At 50.5% G+C, this 26,668-nt stretch overlaps 9 protein-coding genes across 9 annotated transcripts; 6 read left to right on the top strand and 3 right to left on the bottom strand.

Annotated features, from left to right (window-relative positions):
* Positions 1 to 417: 417 nt before the first annotated feature.
* FIBRA_05008 (uncharacterized protein) lies at positions 418 to 2,479 on the top strand (the record flags this gene model as incomplete). The annotated part of the gene is made up of 8 exons (XM_012326787.1): positions 418 to 496; positions 551 to 636; positions 694 to 1,031; positions 1,088 to 1,269; positions 1,326 to 1,452; positions 1,508 to 2,000; positions 2,061 to 2,385; positions 2,445 to 2,479. 8 exons carry the CDS (start codon positions 418 to 420, stop codon positions 2,477 to 2,479), a joined length of 1,665 nt encoding a protein of 554 aa, XP_012182177.1.
* Positions 2,480 to 3,310: 831 nt separating this feature from the next.
* Positions 3,311 to 5,814, top strand: FIBRA_05009 (uncharacterized protein; the record flags this gene model as incomplete). The annotated part of the gene is made up of 9 exons (XM_012326788.1): positions 3,311 to 3,479; positions 3,531 to 3,747; positions 3,809 to 4,298; positions 4,352 to 4,442; positions 4,493 to 4,746; positions 4,802 to 5,160; positions 5,239 to 5,356; positions 5,408 to 5,536; positions 5,593 to 5,814. The coding sequence occupies 9 exons, from the start codon at positions 3,311 to 3,313 to the stop codon at positions 5,812 to 5,814; spliced, it is 2,049 nt and encodes a 682-aa protein (XP_012182178.1).
* Positions 5,815 to 6,362: 548 nt separating this feature from the next.
* FIBRA_05010 (uncharacterized protein) lies at positions 6,363 to 7,304 on the top strand (the record flags this gene model as incomplete). Its single annotated transcript, XM_012326789.1, has 1 exon — positions 6,363 to 7,304. The coding sequence occupies one exon, from the start codon at positions 6,363 to 6,365 to the stop codon at positions 7,302 to 7,304; it is 942 nt and encodes a 313-aa protein (XP_012182179.1).
* A 932-nt stretch (positions 7,305 to 8,236) lies between these two features.
* On the bottom strand, positions 8,237 to 8,875 carry FIBRA_05011 (uncharacterized protein; the record flags this gene model as incomplete). The annotated part of the gene is made up of 2 exons (XM_012326790.1): positions 8,237 to 8,464; positions 8,516 to 8,875. 2 exons carry the CDS (start codon positions 8,873 to 8,875, stop codon positions 8,237 to 8,239), a joined length of 588 nt encoding a protein of 195 aa, XP_012182180.1.
* A 947-nt stretch (positions 8,876 to 9,822) lies between these two features.
* FIBRA_05012 (uncharacterized protein) lies at positions 9,823 to 10,557 on the bottom strand (the record flags this gene model as incomplete). The annotated part of the gene is made up of 4 exons (XM_012326791.1): positions 9,823 to 10,115; positions 10,181 to 10,278; positions 10,343 to 10,495; positions 10,547 to 10,557. The coding sequence occupies 4 exons, from the start codon at positions 10,555 to 10,557 to the stop codon at positions 9,823 to 9,825; spliced, it is 555 nt and encodes a 184-aa protein (XP_012182181.1).
* A 538-nt stretch (positions 10,558 to 11,095) lies between these two features.
* FIBRA_05013 (uncharacterized protein) lies at positions 11,096 to 15,420 on the bottom strand (the record flags this gene model as incomplete). The annotated part of the gene is made up of 16 exons (XM_012326792.1): positions 11,096 to 11,339; positions 11,399 to 11,702; positions 11,756 to 11,857; positions 11,911 to 12,058; positions 12,110 to 12,339; positions 12,402 to 12,615; positions 12,673 to 12,777; positions 12,831 to 12,982; positions 13,087 to 13,296; positions 13,353 to 13,590; positions 13,641 to 14,195; positions 14,255 to 14,605; positions 14,655 to 14,761; positions 14,797 to 14,884; positions 14,942 to 15,043; positions 15,100 to 15,420. 16 exons carry the CDS (start codon positions 15,418 to 15,420, stop codon positions 11,096 to 11,098), a joined length of 3,471 nt encoding a protein of 1,156 aa, XP_012182182.1.
* A 2,116-nt stretch (positions 15,421 to 17,536) lies between these two features.
* On the top strand, positions 17,537 to 18,350 carry FIBRA_05014 (uncharacterized protein; the record flags this gene model as incomplete). The annotated part of the gene is made up of 4 exons (XM_012326793.1): positions 17,537 to 17,822; positions 17,877 to 18,032; positions 18,089 to 18,256; positions 18,313 to 18,350. The coding sequence occupies 4 exons, from the start codon at positions 17,537 to 17,539 to the stop codon at positions 18,348 to 18,350; spliced, it is 648 nt and encodes a 215-aa protein (XP_012182183.1).
* A 994-nt stretch (positions 18,351 to 19,344) lies between these two features.
* FIBRA_05015 (uncharacterized protein) lies at positions 19,345 to 21,091 on the top strand (the record flags this gene model as incomplete). The annotated part of the gene is made up of 10 exons (XM_012326794.1): positions 19,345 to 19,478; positions 19,533 to 19,592; positions 19,685 to 19,835; positions 19,898 to 19,943; positions 19,996 to 20,490; positions 20,539 to 20,602; positions 20,655 to 20,677; positions 20,730 to 20,787; positions 20,841 to 20,958; positions 21,011 to 21,091. The coding sequence occupies 10 exons, from the start codon at positions 19,345 to 19,347 to the stop codon at positions 21,089 to 21,091; spliced, it is 1,230 nt and encodes a 409-aa protein (XP_012182184.1).
* A 582-nt stretch (positions 21,092 to 21,673) lies between these two features.
* Positions 21,674 to 26,368, top strand: FIBRA_05016 (uncharacterized protein; the record flags this gene model as incomplete). The annotated part of the gene is made up of 26 exons (XM_012326795.1): positions 21,674 to 21,869; positions 21,924 to 21,964; positions 22,024 to 22,157; positions 22,210 to 22,269; positions 22,312 to 22,322; positions 22,382 to 22,515; positions 22,569 to 22,614; positions 22,669 to 23,106; positions 23,159 to 23,222; positions 23,277 to 23,305; positions 23,350 to 23,407; positions 23,461 to 23,578; positions 23,629 to 23,634; positions 24,036 to 24,275; positions 24,328 to 24,550; positions 24,601 to 24,674; positions 24,722 to 24,940; positions 24,993 to 25,202; positions 25,258 to 25,308; positions 25,364 to 25,462; positions 25,515 to 25,549; positions 25,604 to 25,643; positions 25,707 to 25,767; positions 25,822 to 25,829; positions 25,881 to 25,904; positions 25,955 to 26,368. The coding sequence occupies 26 exons, from the start codon at positions 21,674 to 21,676 to the stop codon at positions 26,366 to 26,368; spliced, it is 3,033 nt and encodes a 1,010-aa protein (XP_012182185.1).
* Between the last annotated feature and the right edge of the window lie 300 nt (positions 26,369 to 26,668).

A 26,668-nucleotide genomic window follows, 5' to 3' on the forward strand; every position in this document is an offset into this window, starting at 1 on the left:
GTTATGGTACATTCGGACATATAATAATGGCTGCGCATTCATAGCCCTGTCACGTTAGAGTGAATCATCTTAATTGGATGTTGCTGGTCGGAGGTCATTCTATAATATGAAGTCGCTGAAGTACGAATACTGAACGATTGGTACTTCTGGCTTTGCGCTCGAATTTACGCTGGACGCTGATCCGTCTCGATATTGGGGGCTCTTTTTAGGAGTAATTATTTAAATAATAAACTTATATTTTTATATGGAAGTTAGACTAGTCTTCATTAAACCTTCTCGGAACGGACAGCAAGGGTGTAGCTATATTAGCACTGTATACATTACCACTTACAAAGTCATTTTAGACGCCCCTCAGGGAAGTGGCTCGGACTTCACGATCTTGTCGTCTTCAAATCAGTACGACACAAGTACGTCAATATGTTTCAACGCGATCCTCGCGCTGGTGCGTTCCTAGGAGGCGACAGAGTATCTGGTCAGGACATTCGGGATCAGAATGGTGCGCTTAGTATTTCTGCGTGTGTTCACCGGATTTGACATTCTTTGCTTGCAGTACTTGCTGCTCAAACAATCGCCAACATCGTGAAAAGTTCACTAGGCCCAATGGGTCTTGACAAAATGCTGGTAGATAACATTGGGGTACGCTTTGGGTTGCTCACGTCGCTGCTGCTGTAAGGCCATAATTGATTATTTTAGGAAGTCACGATCTCAAATGACGGCGCGACTATATTGTCTCTTCTTGCAGTAGAGCATCCGGCGGGAAGAGTTTTTGTAGATCTCGCTCAAAAGCAGGACAAGGAAGTTGGAGATGGTACAACTTCTGTTGTGCTTATAGCTGCAGAGCTCCTTCGACGAGCAAACGAGCTCGTGAAGCAAAAGATCCATCCAACAACTATCATTACGGGTTACCGACTTGCCTGCAGGGAGGCCTGTAAATTCATGCAAGATCAACTGAGCATTAAAGTAGACTCGTTGGGTCGTGATGCTTTGGTCAATGCAGCAAAGACTAGCATGTCGAGTAAGATCATCGGGGGGTGAGTTCCGAATGAATTTTCGTTATATCAAAAAGTTCGTTATTGAATCTACCTAGTGATGACGACCTCTTTGCTCCCATGGCAGTCGATGCTATGTTGGCAGTCAAGACTATCAATAGTCGAGGAGACATCAAATATCCCGTAAAGGCGGTCAACGTGCTCAAAGCGCATGGACGCAGTGCTCGAGAGTCTATGTATGTGAAGGGTTATGCACTGAATTGTACAGTGGCGAGTCAAGGTGCAACAAACACACCCAATTTTCGATCCGGGTGATCACTGAGTTTTTTGTATTAGCTATGAAGACTCGCATCACAAACGCGAAGATCGCATGTCTGGACATTAACCTGCAGAAAGCACGCATGCAATTAGGTGTGCAAATCCTCGTGGACGATCCAAATCAACTAGAAGATATTCGCAGACGGTCAGGCACTGCCCTGGGTCAGATGCACGTCGGAACTGATTTGATATATTACTAGCGAGTCTGAGATTACACTCGAACGCATCCGCAAGATTCTGGCTGCCGGAGCAAATGTTGTGCTCACGACGAAGGGTATTGATGATCTGTGCTTGAAAGAATTTGTTGAAGCTGGTGCCATGGCGGTCAGACGGTGTAGGAAAGAGGACCTGCGCCGCATTGCCAAAGCTACTGGTGGAACTTTGGTGTCCAGTCTCGCCAATCTAGAAGGGGAGGAGTCTTTCGAGCCAAGTTACCTAGGCACTGCAGATGAAGTCGTCCAAGAGCGCATCTCAGATGATGAGCTGATTTTAATCAAGGGTACCAAGGTGGTCAGTTCCTCGTCCATTGTGTTGCGAGGTGCAAATGATTACATGCTCGACGAAATGGAGCGGGCGTTACATGATACTCTGTCAATCATCAAGCGGACTCTAGAGAGTGGGTCAGTCGTTCCCGGTGGAGGTGCTGTCGAGACAGCACTCTCAATATACTTGGAGAACTTCGCCACGACATTGGTAAGCACAGATCAATGACGACTGTATTTTCACGCTTCTTATTTTGGTGACTTGACTTAGGGATCGCGCGAGCAGCTAGCAATTGCAGAGTTCGCGAGCGCCCTTCTCGTCATTCCGAAGACTCTTTCTGTAAACGCTGCGAAAGACTCGACTGATCTGGTTGCGAAATTGCGTTCGTACCATAATGCTGCACAAAACGCTCCTGCGGGTGACCCGAAGAAAGTTCTCATGCGGTATGGCCTCGACTTACTCAACGGTGAAGTGCGGGACAACGTGACGGCAGGAATCCTTGAGCCGACCTTGAGTAAGGTCCGGAGTCTGAAATCTGCGTTTGAGGCTGCGGTATCGCTCTTGCGCATTGATGATGCAATTCAGTGTGTCCCCGGTGAGTACTTGTTTATTCCTGCCCATGGATACTTAACCCTGATTATGATCCATTTACAGAGTCGAAGGGGGAAGCCGACCCTCATGGCCACTAAAGATAGCTGAAAATGCTTGCAGGCACTCGAGAGGCGGGTGTCAAGTACAGTAATCCCAATTGTTGTCAACTGTTGCACGCTGTATATCATCTGGTAGAATACAAAGGCTTATTTCTGTGCATGATAAAAGGTGTCTAGGACTGAAAATGTGCAGCTTCAAGGCCGAGTCCGACCCCGGGTCGCAAAGACTTGGAAGCTTGACGGCGTGACAGATGCACGTGTCACGTGCGCGCGTCACGGCCAGTTGAGGCGGCGCATCACATGACCGCAATTGCTGTTGAGTTTACCGATCCGCCCGCCGCCTGCCTTCCACTTAGTTCACTCTCGCCACCGACTCGAACTTTCGCAGCTCCTTTTCTAGCGCCCAGTGCATCAACTTGCTCGTCGTCTAGCTTCGCATGCACTAGGGGCTTATGCAGAACGATTTCGCTCCGCTGCTCACCGCGTCTATATGTCAACGGCTATCTTCTCTTGTTTGGTCATGCCTCGACGCCGATCTGTACAAGTCGGCCATATTCTATGCGGAGAGATACTATGTCTGGGAACCAAGCAATCATGATGCTTGTCATCTATATGCTACGACCCTACTGCGATCCGGCCAGCCTCATTCTGCGTTGCATCTCCTCAGGTCCCAAGTTGATTCTCGGTGTGGCGGATGCCTCGAGATTAGAGCCAAGTGCTGTGCTACTCTGGGACGACATAGAGAAGCCCGGGATATCTTGGATGAGATTCTTCGAAATCCGTCACATTCACCAACATGTTTGTTTCCTCCCTTTCCACCGTGTCGTTTATCCCCTCACACGCACATGTATTCACAACCTTACAGCATCGATGAGCTCACGAATATCGCGCCCTTTTCCAGAAGAATCTGTGTTACACTGTCGCGCAGGATCCACGGCTGCCAGAGGCAATCTTCCGGAAAGTGCAGCGCTGAGCTTTCGGCAGGCGTTAGTCCTCAATCCCATGCTGTGGGAAGCCTTTGAAGGTCTATGTTCGCTCGGTACGTACGTTTGGAGGGATTACTTGAACGATAATATGACCCCATTCCCAGGTAACGTCCCAGATATAGACGACCTCTTCCCTCCCCGACTGCTACCTGCGAAGCAGACGGCATCGAATACAGCTCGCAATATGCCAGTTGCAACAGGTGCCGGATTTTTCACGCCTGAGACTGGCAACGGCGGTAACCTGTTTCGCGCCTGGAAGCCTGATACAGGCCAGCCACAGTTGTTCCGCATGATGGACGCAGTAGGACCACGCGATTCAATGTAAGCAGACTTGAAGTCACATGTAGGGTTTAGTTTTCACTCATCGCATATGTTCTTGTAGAGGGACAGTAGATTCGTCATTTCTGCCAGAAGTATCCTTCAATCAAGGAGCTATGCGCGCTAGCCGGTCGCAACCAACGAATTTGTTGGCGGCCCAACCACCAGCTGTGCGTCCCCTTTCTTCAGCAGATGAGGCGGGCCCGGTGACCAAGAAGCTCCGCTCTACTGTGCGGCAGCGCACGGCTCCGCCCTCTATCAACGCTGCGGACTCAAATGTAAATATTAAGCCGTCCAAGTCTGCTGGCGCACTGCATCTGAGGGCGGACGACCGCTCGAAAAGCTCCAAGGCACGCGCACGCCCGGCCTTAACAGTTGCTAACATCTTCTCATCTTCGGGTCGTGGCCAGACTGCGGCGACGTCCTCTAGGTCAAATGCCGTGGGCACCGGGGTTGGGAAAAGCTCGCGCGAGCAGCAACCTCCAACCGGTGCCGCGACAAGACGGAGCACGCGTCTGCTGAGCGGATCTACCAACAAGCCACTTGCCTCCAAGGTTAGCCACAGTAGCAATCTTACTCGCGAATTGCCAGACTTAGCTCTTTACAGCATGCCACGATACGGGACCGACGGCGAGCTCAAGTGCGGGCGCGATCAAACACATTGGATTCAGACGTGGACGAGGAGCCTATACCCAAAGGTGGGCGAGTTTGTTCGTGACGGTTTTATGTCTATATGTCATCTGTCTAGACGCATCTCCAGGTCCGAGTACATGGACGGCAGAACAAGAGCAGGCTGCACAAGAAGCCTACGATGCTGAGCTAGCCGACTATCACATATACGAACTGATGCGGGCATTTGCACGCGCAAGCAGAGCGATGGCGCTTTATGACTGTCGAATATGTCTTGATGAGCTAGAAAAGCTACCTATCATCCATAAACGATCCGCATTGGTGATGGCGATCGTAGGGAAAGCTCACTATGAACTTGGCGAATATGCTGCTGTATGTTTCCTTACGCTCTGTGTTTCAGGGGCCCTGACTCATGTGTCGGCTGCAGGCTGAACGTGCCTTTGAAGCCGTGCGAAATCTCGAGCCTTATCGTTTGTGGGATATGGAAGTTTTCTCAACCCTCCTGTGGCATTTACAGCGGAACGTCAAGCTATCTTTCCTAGCGCAGGAACTGGTTGCGACGGATCCACGGTCACCGCAGGCTTGGATAGCAGTTGGCAACTGCTTTTCTCTGCAGAAGGAGCGCTCGCAAGCCCTAAGCTGCTTCCGGCGGGCGGCACAACTAGACCCCAATTGTGCCTATGCTTACACGCTGAGTGGACATGAGTCGATTGATGAGGACTTGGAACGGGCCATCAATTTCTTCCAATCGGCTTTACGTGCTGATCCACGACACTACAACGCCTGGTACGTTTGTCTTGATCGGAGCGTCTGGTATCTCTGTGGCACGATATGCTTATCTTTACGCTTTTGCGGGGTTTCCAGGTATGGGTTGGGGACATGCTATATGCGGATGAGTAAAATTCGCCTCGCGGACTACCATTATAGGCGAGCAGCGCAGATACATCCCCAGAACGCAGTGCTTCTCGGCTGTGTGGGCATGGTGAGTGGTCACGCGACCTGTTGGGAAGGTAAATGCTAAACGCTGATGTAGGTGAGCGAACGGTTCGGGAACCGGCAAAAGGCGTTGGACCTATTCAATGAGGCGGTACGGCTGTCTCCCGACAATGCGCTTGTGCGTTATCGTCGGGCGAAAATTCTTATCTCGCAGCGGAGGTACAGGGTGAGTCCGCACTATTCTTTTCAGACGGGGTCTGTGACACATCTGTCATGCTGCAGGCGGCTGTGGAGGATCTGGAGTATCTACGCGACTCGTCGCCCGAAGAGTCGAATGTGATCTTCCAGCTAGCAAGGGTGTACCGGCTGCAAGGGGACGTGACCAAGTCGCAGCAGCTGCTGGCAGTTGCGCGAGATGTGTCGCCAAAGAGCGTGAAGAAGTTTGCGAAGCTACTGGAGACGGTGATGGACACGGAAGGGGGGGATGTGATGGACGAGGGCTGAGCGATGTACATACAAAGTGGAATTGTCTCATCATTGTCTTATCTTGCGACTCGGTGCGACTGGTGGCGGGCGAGCGCGGACGACGGGGCAGTCTTCTCGGGAAGTAGCCCGACCCGGGCGAACGGAGACGCTGGCTAGACGCGCGCGCCGGATTGGGCGCGGAGTCATCGCAGAGAGTGGTTATAAGCCGCACCGCCCGCCCTGACTCCTCGCTAGCCTTGTCCTCCGCCACCATGTCTGCCTGAACGCTGCACTCGTCCGCGCCCCGCCCCCATCCTCTTTCTTGCTTCCCGCGACGCCCCTGCCCCGTCCGGCGAACCACGAAACAAGCATGGTCAACACATCCGTCCACATCTCCAAGAACGGCACCATTCTGTTCGAGCCCTTCATCGTCTACCGTATACACCGGTAACACCCCAAACCTGCTTCGTAAGTCCCACCTCGCTCGCCTCGTGTCTATGCCTCATTCAGGCCACAGAACGCCTCACTGCCCCCCTCCGTGTCGCTCAACCGACTATTTGACACGCACTCTTCTGTCCCCCCTGCTCATGTCCACCCAGTCGACATCTCAGTCGACATCCCTGTTCTCCATGGCCCACTCCAAGCTGCGCTCCGCCCTCGGCGGTAGCGTCAAGGATAGCTGCAGTTTGCATCGCTGGGTCCTCCTCAAAAACTCTATGACTCGTTCTCACACCCCCGAAGCCCCTCCGGCCTCAGAGAAGGCTGATGTACCATATGTATCTAGACGTGATGAAGACGAGAGCCGCGAAGTTGAAGACGAAGTCAACTACATGTTTCCGGATCCCGACGCGCTCAGCCTTCGCCCCGCTGGTCCTGGCAAGTCGGAAAGCCAGTGGCTGGACTCCCTTCTTGAGACGCTGGGTGGTGAAGATGATGATTTGGATGCGGACGGAGATGCGGTGGTGTCGATATCTGTCTGTCCCGTCGATGACGATGACGACGACGACGAGCCGCTAAGTCCCCTATACTCGCCGATGTCCTCGTCGGACGACCTTGCCGCCCAGTCCAGTTTCTTCTGCAACCCCCATGCTATCCCTGTCCCCTATCCTATTCCTTACCCTCCTGTTTGTCCCTCGCGTAGCCCAGTGTGGCTCGATATGCACTCGTCCTCTGACTCGTTCTTGGAAGCAGCCCCGTCCCTGTACCACGACCCCCTTCCCTACTACGAAGTCGACGACATGGAAGACCTCTCTGTTCCAGACGCGATTGAGGACACTTCTGATGACGAGTCGGACGCGCCCTTGACGCCGTTTGATCACTCAACGTCATCGCTCGCCGCGGTCGACCCGGCTTCGGTTCCCTTACCCCCTGAACAACGACGACGGTCTCCCTCTCTTCTGCCTCAGGTATATATTGACACGGACGATGCCCACTTCTATCCGTTTGAACTTGACCCCCTACCATTCCATGTTGATAGCCCCGCCGAGACTGCCCGTGTTTACCGTCCGCCTCTTTACCAAGAGTGTTAGCAGTGTTACGCATATAATCACTCCCTCCCATCGATGCTGTCTTGTGACTCCTGCCTGCTTGTTGTGTCGTGCTCACTCGTGTTTCTTTTGCATGTTCATAATTACTGCCTTTTTCGCTTTGTGGAATTCAGGGTGTTGATAACGTCCATCATACGTAATTATAATAGAGTTCTAGAATCTAATCTACACTTAGCATCTCGGTAAGCGCAGCGACCGTCATTGGGTGTCCAAGCAACATCCGCTCTAGACCCGAGGACATGGACATGATGCGGCGACCACGCACAAACCACGCAGCTCCCATATTGGCCATGGCGATACCGTACCACCACGATGGGGTAATAGGACGATTCGAATGAGCCTAGTCAACATGGATAGTGAAACATGAGCTCGTCGCTGGCACCGGGTCATTTCCAGATAGTACGTACGCCAGTTCAAATCAAGGACCAGAGTCTCCTTGAGCGGAGTTGGCTACAGCGGCAGTTACAGCATGTGGCAGAGCAGGCGGCAAACCGTACCAGTCGTACCCCTTACCAACGTCCTCGGCACAGACATACTGGATTGATGTGCTGTTGAACGCCGTCGGATACGCCGGACAGATCGGAAGGGGTCGGGCGGCGAGGCGAGGCGCTGGGGCGGCGGCCAACGCGATGCGACGCCAGCAATGCGATGGGCACACGGTGAGCAGACGCAGCGGAACGTGGGTGAGCGGACTCACCCAGGCGCGCGACGCAGGGATGTTCCGCGGTAAGCTTCCGGGACGGAGCGCTGCAGAACGGAACGGGGTCAGCCAATGGAGGGACAGCACAGAGGCCTCCTCCTGCGGGTACACCGTCGTGCGCCACGCGCGGGCAGAAGAAGCTCACTTTTCGGCGTATTCGCTTAGGCGGTTCGCGATAAGGACAAGGTGCGACAGACCCGCTGCGGTCCAGTTCTCACGCAGCAGGTTTTCGTATAAGTGGAGATCGCAATGCGGCATGAAGACGAGCGTGGGGGCCCGGAGTCTGTAGCGTGCTTGCTGGACAGGGCTTCAGTGTCAGCGAGCTATGCGAGGCGAGGAAACTTGCCCTGTCTTCAGCCAAACAAGCGATACCGAGCGTCTGGAGAAGCTGAACATCCTGCTCCGTAAAGACGGGATCATATATGGATACCTGTGCGCGGTTCTAGGCAGGTTGGTACAGGATCCGGCGAGCGACAGGCACGGGAGAACTCACTATGGAGAGGTCGTCACATATAGCGAGGAGGAAGGCCAGTTGTGCGCGAGCATCGCGCGATGCGGATGGGCTGCCCAGGCCGAGACAGAGAACGGCCGGCGAGCTGAGTTGGAGGACAGCGAAGGCCTCTCGCAGCTGCTCTGTTCCGGAGAGAGGTTGAGAACGCAGTTGAGCGATGAGCGAGTTCCACGGACTCTTACACTCCCGCAGCCATTCGCCCGCCGCTAGGTCTTCCGTCGTCCGGCCGAGAAGGACGGCTGGTGGGACAGGATCTCTGTCTGGTCTTGGCCTGCGCTTTCTGTGGTTCCGGGCAGGCGAAAACGAGTCTGCATAGGCAAAGGATGGCGAGTCTTGCACCATCGGTGGGCGGGGAAGAGCAGCAGAGCACGCGAAATTTGCCGCGACGCGATTGGGCCCCACGTGTCCCTCGACGCGCTTGTGGCTGAGCGCTGTGTCCTCTCTTCCGAGTACTCCCACCTCACAATACACCCGAGGTCGTCTCACACCTCTCACGAGTCACCGTCCACTTTCTCGACCTTTTGCGACATCGATTGCACCCAAATCCTCCTACGGCACAGCGATCATCGTTGTCTCACTGAAGCATGCTTCGCGTGAGTCACTCCGAGCCAATCCTCCGAGTACAGCTACTCGTCTTTAGTTTAAGCGGTCACATCCACTTCTCTTTGGTCAAACATAGACAGAATCGGCACCGCATCGACTCATAGGCACCCTCCCAGTATAGCACAACAATGAGCTGCTGATCATAGGGTAGGGTCTGTCCAGTCATCAGATGAACTGCTGTGCACACAGCGTGGTATCGCCTGCTCCTTGTAAAGGGGCCTTGGGATATCTGCAGCATCATTCATTTCCTCCGATTGGCCATTGTCAGACCACCCCCATCTCGTTCTCGACATCCGTCCTCTGAATGAGCCTAGACCATGCGCTCGCCCATATTGCGGTGCCGTCCATTCCCCATTGTGATCCAGACCCCGAGAAAGGGTAAGTTACGATATCCATCAGGCTCGAAGGCATATGCAATGCCCTTACGAAGTAGATAAGGCGGTGTCTCCTCAAGCAGACCGTGGCCTAGTAAGGGCTCTGGGATCGTCATGTGTGTGTGCATGTTGCCCCGCTTTGCAACTCCAGCATCGAAGATATCAAGTCAATTGCGGCGTTTGTGCGCGATGACGAACAGAGTTTGCTCGGCACAAACATTCATGGCAGACGCAGCTGTCCATCCAGTGGTACGCAGGGTTGACGGAAGTCGTCTGATAAGCGGTTCTCAGCCGCCTTCCAATACCACATATTCACAATGTCTGCAACGCCCAGAAGTCGTCGCCTATATATGTCACGGTCTCGACCCCAATTCCTTTGTTCAACAACTTCATGTCCTCGGTGCTCATCTTGGTGATGCCTATACCCACAGCGTGCTCTTTCCCTTCCGCCTGAATAGCGACGGGTGTGCCTATAGGCAGGCTGGCGTCTGACGGAGGTAGGTATCCTCCTGCGGACGTCATTCCCGGGCACATCATGTTTGCACCGGCAAGGAGGAAGCGGATAGCCCCTCGGTCAATGCGCACGACGGGCAGCAGGAACGGATCTGGCAGATTGGGGTGCGATTAGGCTCTGCCTGCGGGAGACCACGAGCCTGATGGGCATACGTACATTTGTGCAGCAAGCGTAGGGTGGGATAGAGCGGCCCATCGTAGTGCTGGAAAAATAGGGGCTCGCCGTGCAGCGTGTAGACGGAGATATGGTCTCTGCTATCGTGGAGGCGCAAGTCTGGCGAGATCAGAGTAGGAAGATGCGAGGCATAAGAGTACAGACCATTTGACGAGAGCCAGGGACTCTTTCTTCGGCCATATCTGTTCCAGCAATTCTGTTTCGGCCTTCCATTGTGATAGGAGGTTCGCTCGTATCGACCGTTGGACGGACGATTTCAGATTGGTCTGACCCGAGACATCAGTGGATGGAATAAATCTGTGAAAAGTTATCAGCGCATCTCGCTCGAGTCATGGAGCGATTACGAACTTCTTAAACATAGTCCCTGTTTGTTGTAGTGAATGAGAGAATAGTAAGCTACAATGAGGTCAGTAGTAGGGTCGTAGTTGGGCGATGAATGCTGCAGCCACTTGTAGCCATAGATCCAGGATGAGGTTATCGTAGCACGTGTTCCGAAGAGGTAATTGTGAACTAACCCAAAGGCGGAGAATACCGCAAACAAAACTTACATACACTCTTCAGACACTGATTAGTATATGCGCACAATGAACATACCGCAATAGTTCGCGACATTCAGACACCATTGTACCAGACGGGCTACATTACGTTCTTCTCATATTCCTGCAGTAAGCTAGTGGTACATAGAGATATATGCGTGAATAGCGAGATGACGATAGCGGATTACAATGCTGCTAGGAGAGCCAAATTTGGTGGATAGGTTGGGGATGCGCCGATGCGGTGAGGGATGAGGTGGGAGGGGGGAGTGGCGGGGAAGCATGAGGGCGTTATACATGGTGAAGCCAGCAATGACAAAAGCAGCAAAATCTAACATACAACGACGTATAAGTCATGGGTCCGTCAAATGTCCTCGTCCTTATCTTCCAGTTGCGACGGCTTGAGCATTCCCGGGATCCGCATGGCGGCTTGCCGCTCTTCCTGGGCTTTGCGTTGCGCTTCAGTCTCTTTTTCTTCAAGATACAACTCAGCGTTATCCCCAGAGAATTCCTTGAGTTGAATGAGGAAGTCGCGAAGGGCAAGTTTGAAGCGATTGATATCGCTATGGTATTCGCCGAGGGACAGGACGAACGACTGAATTTGCACGCTGAAAAACATGCGCGTAAATTGGCAAGAAATAAGAGCTGTGATAGAACGAATAAAAACCTTTGAACATGCGGGAACGCCGATTTTAACAAATTAGCAGTGTATTCCTTGAGGAACATTGAGTTATTAATAGACGGATCCGGGACTGTCGACGGATCGAACAGAGGTACAGTGATGTGGCTGGTCTCCACAAGCTGGAACATCCGAGCAAGTAGTAACGATTGCAACTTGAACCCACTCTTGTGGTCGGTGTCTGTAAGCACAAAGAAGATGTCTTGCATTATGCTCAAGAAGTACTGTTGGAAGAACGCGTTCGAAACTCCCGTATCGGCACCAGCGAAGTTATTGATGACCTCCAGGCATACTGTTGAACCTAAGCTCGCATCGACACCGCAAGACAAAAACATAAGGACGCACAGTTTAACCCGGTTTCTGCGATATCGCGCATGGTATGCTTGATCGCCCAAATAATGCTATCCATAAACAACTTGAATTGTGGCGGAGGAAGTGTGAGCAATGCTGATGGCGCATGTCAGGACATACCCAGCCGAAGATCAAGTCAGCACACGTACCAGGGAAACAATTGAGATTGATGGCCCGTAAAAGCTTGAAGAATCCGACGCGATGCTCCGGGAATTCCGAAAAGTCTTGGTTGATCATATTCAATGTAGGCTCAAAGACGGCCTCAAGCATAGCCGGCACTTGAGGGGTCAACAGAGGCTGAGGAGTTGTTTAGTATTAAAGCTGAAGCAGGGGAAAAACTCTACGTACGCCCAGTCGCCCGATAATGGTCGCCATCACATTCAACACTTCCGCATCCCTGGCAGCAGGGACATTACGGTTGTAGTCACCAAGTATCGCATCCAAAAATGGTGGCATGAAATTACTATTGACCGTCTCCAGGTCTTCCGCCCTCTTGATGAATGTTTCCATCAACTTCAGAATCTCTTTCTTGATCGTTCGAAGATTTCTGACTTTCGGTGTTTTAGTAGCGATCAAACCTAGTGGAAGAGTGCGAGACGCTAATCAGCCATAACAGACAAGCTTGACAAAGGCTACCGACCTTCTCGTGCGACGGTTTCACTGATGATGCCACTGACGGCTTTGTACAACCCCAGCATGTCCAAGAAGACCCGGCCAATTTGCGGTAAGTAAAAACTACCAATGGATGTGCAAGCAGCGACATTCGTTTTCAAAACATTGGACAAAATCTTGATGTTGTCCACACCATCCAAGACATCCATGCTCTGGGCCGCCTGGGCCATCAGAGAATCCCACTGCCAATCCATCTAATTCAGTTGTACGCTCGCGATCCGAAAAGCCGAAAGTCATACAGCATTATTTGGCAATTCCATCAACTTCGAGATGAGCTTCTCTTGGAGAGGCTTGTTCGGCTGAGCCGAGATCATATACCCTACCGCCTCGTAGAACGTATGGACCTACGACACATACCAATGTAACACCCGTAAGAGTCATCAAAAGGGGTACTGACCTGTTGTGGCGAGAGATCCACAGTGATTCTGTGAAGCAGACGGAGTATCTCGTCCACGAAAGGCTCCTGCTCCCCCGATTGTTGCATGACGAAATGTCTTCTGCATTTCTGCGCAATTTTGATGAACGTATCACAAGCCATGTCCTGAACACCTGTAGCGCGTCAAAATCAATTTACGACACATGCTGAATGACACAAGCAGCCAGCAACACAGAGAAACCAGTAGTGTCGCAAATGATATAGCAAAAAAGCTCACCTTCATGTGTCTCGTGCATGAATTCGAAAAGCTTGTTGACAACGGTCTTCAAAAATTTCCAGTGCGCCTTGAGGAACCGAGGATATTGCCCAACAATATACATAATATCTGAGGCAACGACGGCTTTGTTATCTTTACCCCTTTTGATCTCGCATAGGCCCAGCAAATCTTTGATCACGGTCACAAGGAAGCGCTTTTCCGTCTCTTCATCTATGGCGCACAACGTGCATTAGTGAAAACCATAGTGTAATCAATGCACAACGTACTCATTGCTCCAGAAATGGAACCGATAGCCCAGCATAGGGTATTGAGGTTTTGCCATGACCATTCAGAACCGTCGACTTGCTTCGCAAGCTTTTCCGTCAGAATATTCTCCGTATCATTGACGTCAAGATGTGTCAAGTATACTAGTAGCTCCCTCATCGACTTGTAGAGCACAATAGTATCAATCTCCTTCATAAATTCCCGCACTATCTCGCCTTCTTCGTTCTCGACAATGAGGACCTGTGAAGTCTAAATAAAAATGCATCGAAAAAAGAGACGTAAGTACTTACTTCTTCGGGTTTCACCATCTTTTCGATTACGACAAGGCGCAAGTTCGATAGAACATCGCTGTAAATGTTCTTCCGAAGAGCCATGCCGTTCAACATGTTCTGACTTGCGCCTCCGAGACTGAGGCCCATTAATAGCCCGCTCTCGCCGATAGGGAGGCTCTGAATTTCCTCGTATAACTCCGCAACGAGTTTCACCCAATATTCCAAACAAATTTTGAAGATCTCGCGTTCGTCGACTTGTGAGATCTTGACCATATACAAATGAGCGTTCAACAGAACATCGCGGTTTTGCTCAGTTTCGACGGCACGTAGATGATTCGAGAGGAAGTTAGACAAAAAGAGTGCAAGATTGAGCACAAGTTCTTGACCCGAATCGCCGGCGTTCGCATACGCTTGGGCGATGTTCGTACTCGGAGGAATCATACGATTGACAGAGGTCATCACCATTGCAAAGAGGATGACGAATTTGGGATCATATTCTGGACCAACCGTGAGACCCGCTATCTCCGCTAGACACTTCAAGGTGACGTTTCGGAACTCTGGGGCTTCGAGAAACTGAAGAAAACTCAAAAAGGTAGGTCTGTGTAAATACAAGGACCTTGGGGAAAACTCACCCGGTTGAGCAACAAATCGATGATCGTAGTCTCAAAAATGTATCCAAGAGGAATCCAATTCAAGAATCTAAGCAATGTCTCCAGCGTCGCTCTGATCAATGAGGTCTTCTGCGCCTCTTCGAGAATCTCTGAGCACAGCTTGAATATTTCCGAGAACTCCCCGCACATCTGGTTCTTCAGGTTCTTCACCTTTGCTTGCGTCATTTGTTCTGTAGAATAGTCGAAGATTTCCTCTGATAGGAGCTTGAGAATGATCATATTGTTCTCGCAAAGAGAGAGGTTGGTCTTTGACGATTCGACTAGTTCAGTTATGAATGTCGGCCAGTTGTGTGGCCACTCTTGCTTCAGAATCTAGCTTAAAGATCAGAAGTGCCATAGAGCCAAGGGTCAAACAACACACCTGGACGAGTGCGAGATTTAGCTTGTTAAGGTACGTCTTTTCTCTCCGCATGACGGCCTCGTCCGACGCAACCTTCACCGTGATTCCCACAACAAAATTGCGGATGCCTGAGAAAAATTACAATAAGCTCTCTCGGGTAGACGTGAAGTGAGCTTGCCCTGCCGCTGCCCATCTGGCAATGACTTCCACCTGGTCGTAATCAGTTTCTCAAGTATCTGAAGACCTATGTACTAACGAAAGTCAAATGAGACCCATAACCGCAGATGCAAGCAGCGTGAAGTACCAACCTTGGTTTGTGGAAAGGCTGAATGCTCCAAAACATCCGGTACACGAGTCCATGCTTCCGGGTTGTCCTGAAACTGTGTGAGGACCTGCTGCGCCATTTGTTGCTATGTGGGATATAGCCATCAACATCAATCCGAGCACAGACACCACTGGCACACACCTCTTGTCCAGTGCCAGAATAGAAGGCCATGACCACCTTATCCATGAGCGAGACATCGAACTCTTTGGAGAAGTCCAATATGCCCTGAAAGATCGTGAGCATCTTGCGCCGAGGAAAGAGGGAAAAAAACACAGGCAGACCTCCATGGCGAATGCTATCAATGAACGCGTAGAATGGTGAGCGTGGTGGTCGTCGATGACGAGCGTCGCGTCGATGGCAAGGGGCCTGTGGCTTGGGCAGAGGGTCGTTGGCCAACCAGATCTGCTGACGCATCTCCGATAACGCGTTTTCAATCTCCGACAATGCAATTGCCTGTGGCATCTCGATGCCGACAACGCTTGTTCTGTCCCGTCGACACCCTCTGAGTCCCACTCGAGCAACGAGAGCACTGGTTAGAATTGCGATGATTGCGTTCATGTGCGCAAAGCTCTACGATAATTTTGGCCCTTACGCATGGGGAACGGCTTGCCCACGCACAGCCGAGTCACGCCAAACGCTGGCTTTTGTCAGCTTCGCCATCCGCCTTCGTACTGTCTTTTGACTCCGGACCTTGCTCCGAGATTATCGGGAACCATCTGCACCGGATGGCCGTATGTTGTCTTGACGCGACTGTTCATGGCAGTAGTTGACCACAAAAGTAAGGTGCCCCCACCGTGACCTTAACCCTTCCTGTCCTTGGCCATCATAATGGAGGCACTGCATGCGCGTGAAAAGCAGCAGCTAGTAGGAAGCGCGACTCGGTTCAGGTTAGGTATGTAAATACCCAATTTAAGCAAAGGCGGCATTCAGCTCGCCGTCGGGTGTATTGATCACACTTTCGGCGATGCAACGGTGGATTGCGTCGTAGAGGCCATAACATTAGAGTCATGCTACCCGAACGCTGAATACTTTCTCAATGGGTTAATACATCGGCCTTCCAGCTCCACGTGTCATTCAACGATTCTCTGGTGTTCAGCCGCACAAATCTTCGTTCTTCTTGGATGCACTGCAGTCAGCGACTGGACGATAGAAATGCCAACGCAGCGCTTCCGATCTGTGGGTCTCGGCGTGGGTAGTGTAGTGTGGGGGAGGGCCTGGTATGCGTACGCGCCGGCGGGGGGGGACACCAGAAGTTCCATCTATGCGGGCGAGTCGGTTCTTCTGCGTGTGACAGAATTCGACAAACAAATATCCCACTACAGGCATGTGACCTTTTCCAAAGAGTAGAAAGTTTGAACTGTGCAGGATAAAATGTGTAAATCCAGTCCAACTGAATGGGCTGCGGGCAAAATTTACACTTTTGTTGGACCTGCTCTAAACTTCTACAACAGGAAAAATGGTCACATGGTTGTAGTGTCCACAGTTTACTGGTTATATTGTAAGCCTCCGCACCATCCCCTCACTAAGGGCATCACAGGAATCACCTCCTCTTTTTGCCATCAGTTGGCGGATGAATTCAACCATAATTGAAGCAGATAATACTGGTTCTTTCCTGACGGCAAGAGCTGAGAATGAATTTATGAGATTTGTCTGCCTTATCGAAATAGCTTTGGAGAGGCATGGAATGGTTCAAATGGCTTGGTGACGTTAATTGCACGTGGAAGCTCTTATCGAATGCCATGATATTTATTCAAGCCTGGGTGAGGTAAATTTTTATTTGCAGACCAGTAACTGTAACCGTCATGAAGGTTTAGAAGGACTCGGATCTCCAGCGCTGGCAGGTGGCTCAGTGATCCGGATATGGGCTGAACTCCTGGGATAGTCGTCGCTCGCATTCGTTTGATGGTACTTTATGTCTCCGTCTGTATACATACTTGAGTTTGTATGTGCCAATTGCTATGCATATCTTGTCCAGCGGATCTGTGGCTATTCAATATTCATCAGTTGGCAGTGGATCTGGAAGTGAACTAGATTACTTGCCTTTTTAGGGGCGACTACCGTCAATCTGCGATCCACCATGGAAGTCCCCGTGTTTTCCTCTTCTCTTGTGAACAGGCTCAGTGCCTCGACTCTGCATATAGTCGAATCCGTTTACATGGTGTATTGCGCACGGTAGAGTGTTAATCATTTCCTGAGGTGAGATAGTACATCCGAATCAACTTCACGAATGATGCTAAGAGGGACGTCTGCCTTCGTCTTCATCGACGTAGATGTCTCAAATAGAGAACAGCGCCACGATTCCCCTTTCATTAAAGCTGGTCGCAGCAGCAAGTCCTATCTCACAGGGCGCAGAAGCAGCAAGTTTGACAACACTCTTCTCGTAGATCACGCTGATGGCTCCTGGCGGTGATGTGTAGAAAGTCTACAAAGTCTTCCTCCATCCTCAATGCGGGGCTTCTGCTTCGGAGGCTGATTACGTACTTCTGAAATATCGTTTTCGTAAACAATATCGTCATCCGACGCTTGATACATCCCTGACAAAGTCAAGAGTCGCGGGAGAGGCGCGCGCGCTGATCAAATGTCTGAGGTGAGCGACCCATACGACTCATGGGATTCTATATCACGGGTCAACTTCACGCGTAGAAATGGTGTCAATGTACCGGGAATACGCATGGTTGATGCGGCAGAGGGGTTGCTTGTTTTGGAGTGGATTGATGCAAAAAGTGTGCGGTCCTTGTTGGGCGGTGGTGCCGAAGGGGGGGAAGAATCTTCTCCTGAAGTCTCTTCCCTTGAAGACATTTCTCCTGATCAGGTTCAAGATGAGCCAGAAGATATACTTCTAGAGAGCTGTGGCGTAAGACAGGGTGCGAGGTTCATCGTATACCCCTGTGTTGCATCCACTGATCCCTCTTTCCTAGCAGATGATGTTATGTCCATGATCGGCGCAGAGATCGCCAAAATGCATCAGGCCGATATCATTCATGGAGATCTTACGACCTCAAATATGCTGCTACGGGGTCCCTCATCGCAGAAAAACCTACAGCTGGTATACATGTCTCTCCATGTCTGTTCTCGTATGACTAATCCCATCAAATGACACTATTCAAGGTTCTGATCGACTTTGGACTAGCGTATACCTCAACATTGACCGAAGATAAGGCTGTCGACCTTTATGTTTTGGAGCGCGCTTTCTCTTCCACCCATCCTGCCTCAGAGCCGCTGTTTGCTTTAGTACTCAAAGCATACCAAGACAAGATGGGTCGGGAGTGGACGGCTATATCGAAAAGACTAGATGATGGTTTGTTGCTAACAATGTTGGTATCAATTGTCCGCCTCTAACTTACATTCTTACAGTACGATTACGGGGACGAAAGCGTAGCATGGTTGGATGATGTTCCTGATTCTCATCCCTATAGCGTATCCAGCTCACAATGCGGTTCATGGTTGTATCTACTTGAAAATCGTGATGGAGTAAACGGACTGGTTTCTCGAGAGTCAGGAGCGCAGCTTGTCCCTCGGATTAAAGACCCGCAAAGTCTGTGAGCTTTCCTGAGACTGCCGAAGATGCCTTCAATGCTTCTGGCATGAATGACTACGACCCTTATTCTTTCGTTGTATGATCCACTTATCTTCCCGACTCGTACTCAGAATCAGTGGAATTTTTTATCACAGTTCCAACGCGCTCACGTGGGCGTGTCGTGTTGCCGCGACTCGGTGGTTATAACTTATCGGTTGATCCCGAAGCGCGCTTAGTGGCTTTCGTTGCTACATCGACGGCGAGCGGTCCGCTTCACGCCTCGGGCGCGCCGATAGGTACATCATCCCGCGATCTCGATGAGGTGAGCAGCTTATATAGCCCGAGTCTGTGCCCGGGATCCACATGAAGCGAGCGTTCGACTGAACCCGAGAATACGCCAGGTGTCTGACTCGACACGCGCGCTCCTCGGATTCTCTCCAACGCCGCATTCTTGGGGGTACAGCGTATCCGTTACAACGATACTGAGAGAATGTCGGTCGAACTTTCTGAGATTCCCGTGGGCGAACCCCTCAGTAGAGTCGCCTCGTCTGCCAGTCCTGATGCTGTACGGGACAAGACTTCATCTCCGAATCTCACTGGTGCTGGCGAAGCCCAAAGAATATTATTCGATCCCCCTCCAGATGACGTCGAGGTCTACCCCTGCGGCGCATGGCGTGCTTGGAGTACAGGTAGTATCTCATACATCTTTTGCCTTGGAATTTGTACTGAACCGTCTGCAGTATTAGGAGCCTGGCTCCTGCAGTTCTGCGTCGTGGGATATGTGAGTAAAGCTTTTGCACCACGCTGCGTAGATAGGCGATGGCACTTTCCAGCTTGTTTGTCGCCTTCGGTATTGATGAAGAAACCAGATGTCTGCTTTCGGAGTGATGCAGTCATATTACTCGCACGGATTCCTCGATAATGAGTCTGCATCTGCGATTAGTTGGATAGGCAGTCTGCAGCAATTCCTTGATCTGGCACTAGCAGCTCTTGGAGGTCATTTGTGAGTCCATTTAACCTGTAGTTTTTATCCCGCTAACAGACATGGGTGTAATAGGCTGGACAGAGGGTATTTCCGACACGTTGTAGTCACAGGGAGTGTCTTGTTCAACTTGTGGTATGTGTTCTGACTAGCGTCCTGACTTGTGTCGTCTAACATGTACATTTGACCTCATACCTTTCCGACCAATTCATGCGACACCAATCAAGTCTCTTCATGCTATCTCTTGCCCAACCACATCATTATTACCAGGTTTTCCTCACTCAAGGCCTCGGTATGGGTGCAGGTGTTGGTCTGATTTACCTACCCACATCTGCTGTTGCCTCACAACACTTCAAAAAATATAAAACATTTGCCATTGTGAGTGAACACCATAACCAACACGGCTATGAACAGTTTGTGATGATAGCTTCATGCTGTAGGGACTTGTTATGTCGGGTGGCTCACTGGGCGGTTTTGCGTTCTCTAGTGCGTATTACGCCGATCATTGCTTATTTACCCTTGATTAAGCACATGCCAGTTGCTCTGAATCAGCTCTTGAACGGATCTCTCAGCTTCGGCTGGGCCATCCGAGTAACAGCATTCGTTGCGACGGCGCCGCTTTTGCTCGGCAATCTTCTCATATTCGAGCCCCCTAGGCATCAAACACTCCTATCTCCTGTGCCCAATGAAGGAAGCACCCCAAGTCGTGTAGAAGCAGAAACAGAGTCTTCCGAGGCTGTCTATGACTCTGAACAGACCCTCGATGTCCAGCCAACACCGATTAATGCGACACCTTTCTGGGATAGGAATTATATTTTTATGCTTGCATTAGGATTCTCGATTGGCCTCGGAATGTGGTTCCCGTCATCATTTGTCCAGTCGTATGCGCAACAACATAATATCGACAGACAGCTAGCGTTCTATGCACTCGCTATCATGAATGTTTCGAGCGGTGTTGGACGAATCCTGCCGAATTGGTTCGGCGATAGATGGGGCCCTCTGGACATTTACGTGATATGTCTTTTCTGCGCAGGTACATATACCGAATACTATACCCTTCATATAATGACTCTCCGTGTAGGTGCGCTTGAGTTCGCAATGCTCGGCTGTTCGACGGCATACGGCCTTGTGCTATTCACTTTGTCGTGAGTGCAGACTTGTCGTATTGACTGGATACATGTATTGACATTTGCCAAGCTATGGATTCTTCTTGGGGACAAGTATGTGTAATTGGGTTTTTTATTTGACGTTTGTGCTGATTCGAGTTCAAAGCCGTGTCCCTCTATCTTCCTGTAGTATCGTTGCTCAGTAAGGATGGTGTTGATGTCGGGTACGTTGCAATGGTTTTACAGCAACAGATTAATTTCACCCTTGTTATAACAGCAAGCGCATGGGCGTCGCACTCTTTCCTGTCGGTGTTGCTTCGCTCATAGGAAATCCGGTGAACGGAGCTCTTGTTGGGAAAAACAGCGCCTGGTGGAAGGGAGTGACACTCGCTTCGGTATATGATCATCTGCCCTTATATTCACTTGAACTAAACACTTTGCTCATAGGTCGCAATGCTGACCGGGGCTTCACTAGCGTTAATTCTACGACTCTCTAGGTTGCGGGGTCCAAAGCGTCACTCGGATTGAGAAAGCTCTTTACATCAACTAGGGATATTGTTCCATTTATCACAAGACGATGTGTCATTGGACAAGATGATTTTACTCTGAACTGGCTTGAAATCAGCCCATAGTACTAATCGTCCGAAGATCGCGTGGTGCTTGCCCATCCACTGTACTTTGCGGAAGGCTTCCGTGGTCCCCGCTCAAGCAGTACATAGCTGCTTTAGTGTTAACTACGTGGTAGGCGATGACTTTGCGAGTTTGGAGTTGGCCAGTTGGATCGTGGATGTTCGAGTTCAATTCGAGTCTGAGACTCAGAGTCATTGCTTCGACGCGCTCACGTGAACGCGTCGCGTCCCAACGCGCGCATGTCGACGGTAGATCCGGGTCTTGCTCATCCATATCACCATGATCGACCCGTTTCAGCTGCAAATTTTATTCTTCTGCCTTCCGCTGCATGTCGGGGTCAGCAGGATGACGAACGAGGATGGGTGGCTCTTTCTCCTGCTTTAGACTCTTTCCCTTCATCATAATCGTGAGCAACTAGCTGGGTCCTACAGTCCATCTAGCGCTGGCAGCACTTCGAATCGAATAGTCGCGCCGACAATTATGGCAACGGAGCTTGAAGAGCTTGAACTCTCTAAGTTGCCGTCGCGGCTGTCTGGTTGGGCAACGTCTCCTGAAGATTTTAAATCGGACCCAGACGAAAGTTCACGTCCTGAATCAAGCCATATTCTACCCAACGTTCCTTCGGACAAGGACGAATTCTACCCTTCTGGTGCATGGCGTGCTTGGTCTACAGGTTGTAGTTCTTATTTTTAAGTGGCGTCGCACATGAATTGACGAGGTATCGATCTAGTCCTGGGAGCATGGCTCATACAATTCTGCATTTCGGGCTATGTGAGTCAATGTCACCTTCGGCATATGAATTCTCTTTTCACAGGCTGATCGAGTGCTAGATGTCCGCCTTCGGAGTGATGCAGTCATATTACTCGCGAGGATTTCTAGACAACGAGCCTGCATCTTCTATTAGTTGGATAGGCGGTTTGCAGCTATTTCTAGACCTTGCGCTAGGGGCTCTCGGCGGTCACCTGTGAGTGCTGATCTCAGTGTAAGATATTAGTAGCTGACTTTATCAATCAAAGTGTGGACCGAGGGTACTTTAGACATGTCGTGATAGCGGGAAGCACCTTGTTCAATCTATCGTAGGTGGCAAAGATCATTTTCCATTTACGCGCTCTGACCAGGGCATTTCACGGTGACCTTTGTCCCTCATACGGTATCTATCATGGATAAGCCTCTTCATGCTCTCGTTAGTCCAGCCACATCATTATTATCAAGTCTTCCTGACTCAAGGGCTCGGAATGGGCGCCGGGATTGGTCTCATCTTCCTGCCCACCTCTGCCATCGTGTCTAAGCATTTTAAAACGTACAGAGCGTTTGCAATGGTGGTCATTGGTTATTCATTGATTGTGACCAATCGTGACTGAGCACGTTGTTGTAGGGCCTGGTTGCATCGGGCGGTTCACTCGGTGGATTCGCTTTTTCCAGTACGTGCAAAGTTTGCATTCACAGTTCCCAATACAGTTTATCTGATTGATTAGTTGCATTAAATAACCTCTTGGAGAGCTCTCTTGGATTCGGCTGGTCTATCCGAGTGACCGCGTTCATTACAACGGCACTTGTGCTGCTTGGGAATTTACTTATATCGGAACCCAAGCCACAGTCGCCCTCAGCTGGTCTGCTAGAAGATGTTCAAGAGAGTGGCGATGCTCTTAGACAGATACCTATGTGTTCAGCATCGTTCTGGGACAAAAACTACCTCTTTCTGCTTGCGGTGGGAGCGTTCACTGGTCTTGGGATATGGTTTCCCTCGTACTACGTGCAGTCATATGCACTGCAGCATAACGTCAACACGCGTCTGGCTTTTTATGCTGTAGCTCTGATGAACCTCGCCAGCGGAATTGGTCGGATTTTACCCAACTGGCTAGGGGACAGGTGGGGAGTGTTGGATGTTTATGCGCCTTGTCTGTTCTGTGCCGGTACGTTGGATGTCGGCCTTGACATGAGTCTCAGACCTCATGTTTTGCGCAGGTGCGATCGAATTCGCGATGTTAGGATGTTCGACTTCATATGGGCTTGTCCTTTTTGCGTTGTTGTACGTGTTCAATCGGGGTAGTGGTCAAGTCACTGCTGAGTAGTATTTATTTAGAGCTACGGATTTTTCTTCGGAACATGTGCGTGCGATGGCTCACATAAAACTCCCCACTGATAAGCGGATCTAGCTCTATCTTTGTATCTTCCCGTAGTAGCATCACTGAGCAAAGATGGTGGCGATGTCGGGTATGTTATTGTCGGATTACTGGAGAACTGCCAATCTCAGCGGACTGTTGCAGCAAGCGCCTGGGAATCGCACTGTTTCCGCTAGGAATTGGCTCACTAATCGGAACCCCCATTAACGGAGCTCTTGTTGGGAACAACTACGCTTGGTGGAAAGGAGTTACATTTGCATCGGTATGTTAGTCAAAACCGGTTGTACTTGGGCTTACACTATGCATGCATAGACGACGGTATGTACTGGAGCGGCACTGGCGCTGATCTTGCGGATTTCCAAGTTCCGAAGTCCAAAGTTACACCATTCAGATTGAACATCTCGCTGCGATTATTATGTGATTCTAGATCAGCTGTATGATATATCCTACACTATGCTATTCGCCCAGCGTAACACCAGTGCAGTTAGGGAGCGAAATGTGCATGTTCCGTTCGTCAAATAGATTATGTCGATGCCGCCGCAGACGAGGGATACCATCGACTGGTACAATTGCTATCTTGATACAGAATCAAACTAGATCGGCTCGATCGTCGGGTCGCACGCCCGCGTGCGCTGGCTCTGCTCTTTTCGTCTCCTACCTGGACCTCCTTGCCTCCCTGCGGGGTCGCGCTCTCCCAGCTCACAGGGCTCTCGACACAGCATGCCCTTTCAGGCAAACAGCGTGGCTCAGCGGCAATCAGAATTCTCACAGATCGAGGTGGAAGCTCTCCGCGCTCCGTGTCATCCTCTTCGTCCTCCACCACCATGAACACGTTCGTGACTGCAGCAGTCGGGGTAACTCAGCTGGCCGGAAACTTGAGTGGGGTTCCGTACCTTGGCGCTGCGGCGTCGGTGGTTGGAGCAATTCAGAATTACTGTCAACAAGTCGCCACACACAAGGTACGCCACTTCTGCCTCTCGCCTCTCGTATTGAGCTTCTCATTGTATGTAGCGCGGGTGCAAGCTACTGGCCAACAAAGTTGCTCAGATCCTGCCTCTACTTGAGGGACAGCCCATACTGGAGTCCCCTGGGCTGCGCGAGGCAGCGGACGAGATGGAATTGTACGCCATGGCGCCCGTGGTTCTCATCCAAAGCTCATCGTTCAACAGGGTACTATCTGCAATTCATGATCGTGTGAGGAAATGGTCACAATATGGTCGGCTCGCAGCATGGAGTGAGTTCTCATTGTGTTCAGGACTACGCCACACTTCTGATCGACTTCAGTAAATGATCAACAGATCAGCGACGGACTCTCTAAATCTATCTATGACCTTGAAACCATAATGACCAAATTCAATGTAAGTGTCTACAACCATGGCGATTCCGATATACATATCTTGTGCAGATGCGCGCGCAAATACATTTGAACAACGCTCAGGTTCAATTCAAACAATTGATAGAATATCACCAAGAGGAATGGCGCTCTGCGAGATTGCAAGACGTTCAGGAGAGAAAGGAGGTCACCTCGCAGATTCTACGGAACCAGCAAGATGTACACATGGTCGCAGAGTTATACAAGAGCGGACAGCCTGCCGCACAGCGCCTCATGGAGGCCGGCCAACAGGTATAACTCCAAGCTGTGTGCCGCATGACGCTGTACCACACGCTCATGATAGCAGCTTCTTGCCGACAGTTCTGACCAAAACGAAATGGGAGATCAAGAACGCGATTTGTGTCGACAAGGACTAGTCGAATTGCACCAACTCACAGGAATTCCTCCCTCAATCAAACGCTTGGATGGGGAGGTTGTTCAAGTAGGCTTCATGCCCGTCGCCAAAGGTGGTCATAGTCATGTGTGGAAAGGGCTTTGGCTGGGGAAGAAGCCGGTTGGTGGCCCATACACCGTTCTCTGACTTATGGGGGCTCAAGACGATTCTGTAGGTTGCTCTGAAAGTCTTGCAAGGAGTAGCAGTGTCCGAGCGGGCGGAAAACGTAAGTTGGCTCGTGGCATATTGATATCTGGTACAAACTGTTCCCATACCTACAGCGCTTCAAGAACGAGATCAAAATCTGGGACAAATTACACCATGTTAATGTCCAGCCGCTGTATGGTATTCTCCTGAATTTGGGCCCATACATATACACAGTGGGTGCGATTCAATTGACGTGAAAGCAACACTAGACATACACTCTCAAAGGTATCCCCATGGCAAGACAATGGAAACATTTTGGAGTGAGTTTGAACGATAATCATACGACAGCCATGAGTGTTGATCGTTTCACGCAGCTTTATGAAGGTAAATCCTACGGCAGACAGACTTCGACTAGTAAGATTTATCCAATATTACGAGCGGGAATACGAGAGAATGATTTCTCGTCATTGGTGACAGTTACTCGGCGCAGCTAAAGGAGTCGCTTATCTACATGACGAGCTAATTGTTCACGGCAACGGTGCGTTTAGTTTTGCTTGATGTTCGATTTCGGCCGACTGATTCGTTACATTAGTGAGATGTGTGAGTATCATTGTCTACGCATGAATGTAACATTGACATGGGTTTTACAAGGCAAACATCCTGGTTACTGCTGAGGTTCGTATTAATAATGACGTCGTAGTGCCCTGCTCATATATGTGCTCCAGAGGGAAGCTTGCATTTGTGACTTTGGAATGTCCAAACTCATTGGGGATGTCACTGAGACGCCGGCATCTGCAACTTTGACGTCGGCTGGCTCAACCCGGTGGATAGCCCCAGAACTCATTTTCGACGCTGACTTGGCCTCGCCAACTCTAGGCTGCGATATCTGGTCGTATGGTATGACTATGTTGGAGTGTTTTACCATGCGTCCGCCATGGGGAGATGTAAAGCGCGAAGCTCACGTCATAACAATAATGGAGAAGCGAAGCAAGCATCCCACAAGGCCTGAAGGCCACACGATGCCTACGGACGATGTATGGGCGGTGATGGTGGCTTGTTGGGGATGGGAACCTCACGACCGCATGGCTATGGGCGAGGTAGCTTCTCGTTTGCAACTCTGCGTGAATCGGGTTGGGTGAATGTTGATAGAAAATCTGTTTTGCTTTGCTTTGTATCTGCTTTATATCTGCTTTGTATTTGCTTTGTATTTACTTTCGGGAACTATTCCTCCGCATCTCATGTACCCCTCTGTAGCAATATTTAATTCAGATCATCCAGTGCTGACAGCGTGAAGCGAGGATTTATTGGCTGGTCTCGCGCGCTCGGCCTACGAATTCAAAGGCAGTTGCGCCGGGAATCGATATATTCACAATCTCGATACGAAACAAGCTAGATCGGCTCGATCACGCCTACTAGAAATTGGAATGCAACGGCCGGGG

This window comes from Fibroporia radiculosa (assembly GCF_000313525.1).
Source record: "Fibroporia radiculosa TFFH 294 genomic supercontigs, scaffold3721, whole genome shotgun sequence".
NCBI lineage: Eukaryota > Fungi > Basidiomycota > Agaricomycetes > Polyporales > Fibroporiaceae > Fibroporia > Fibroporia radiculosa.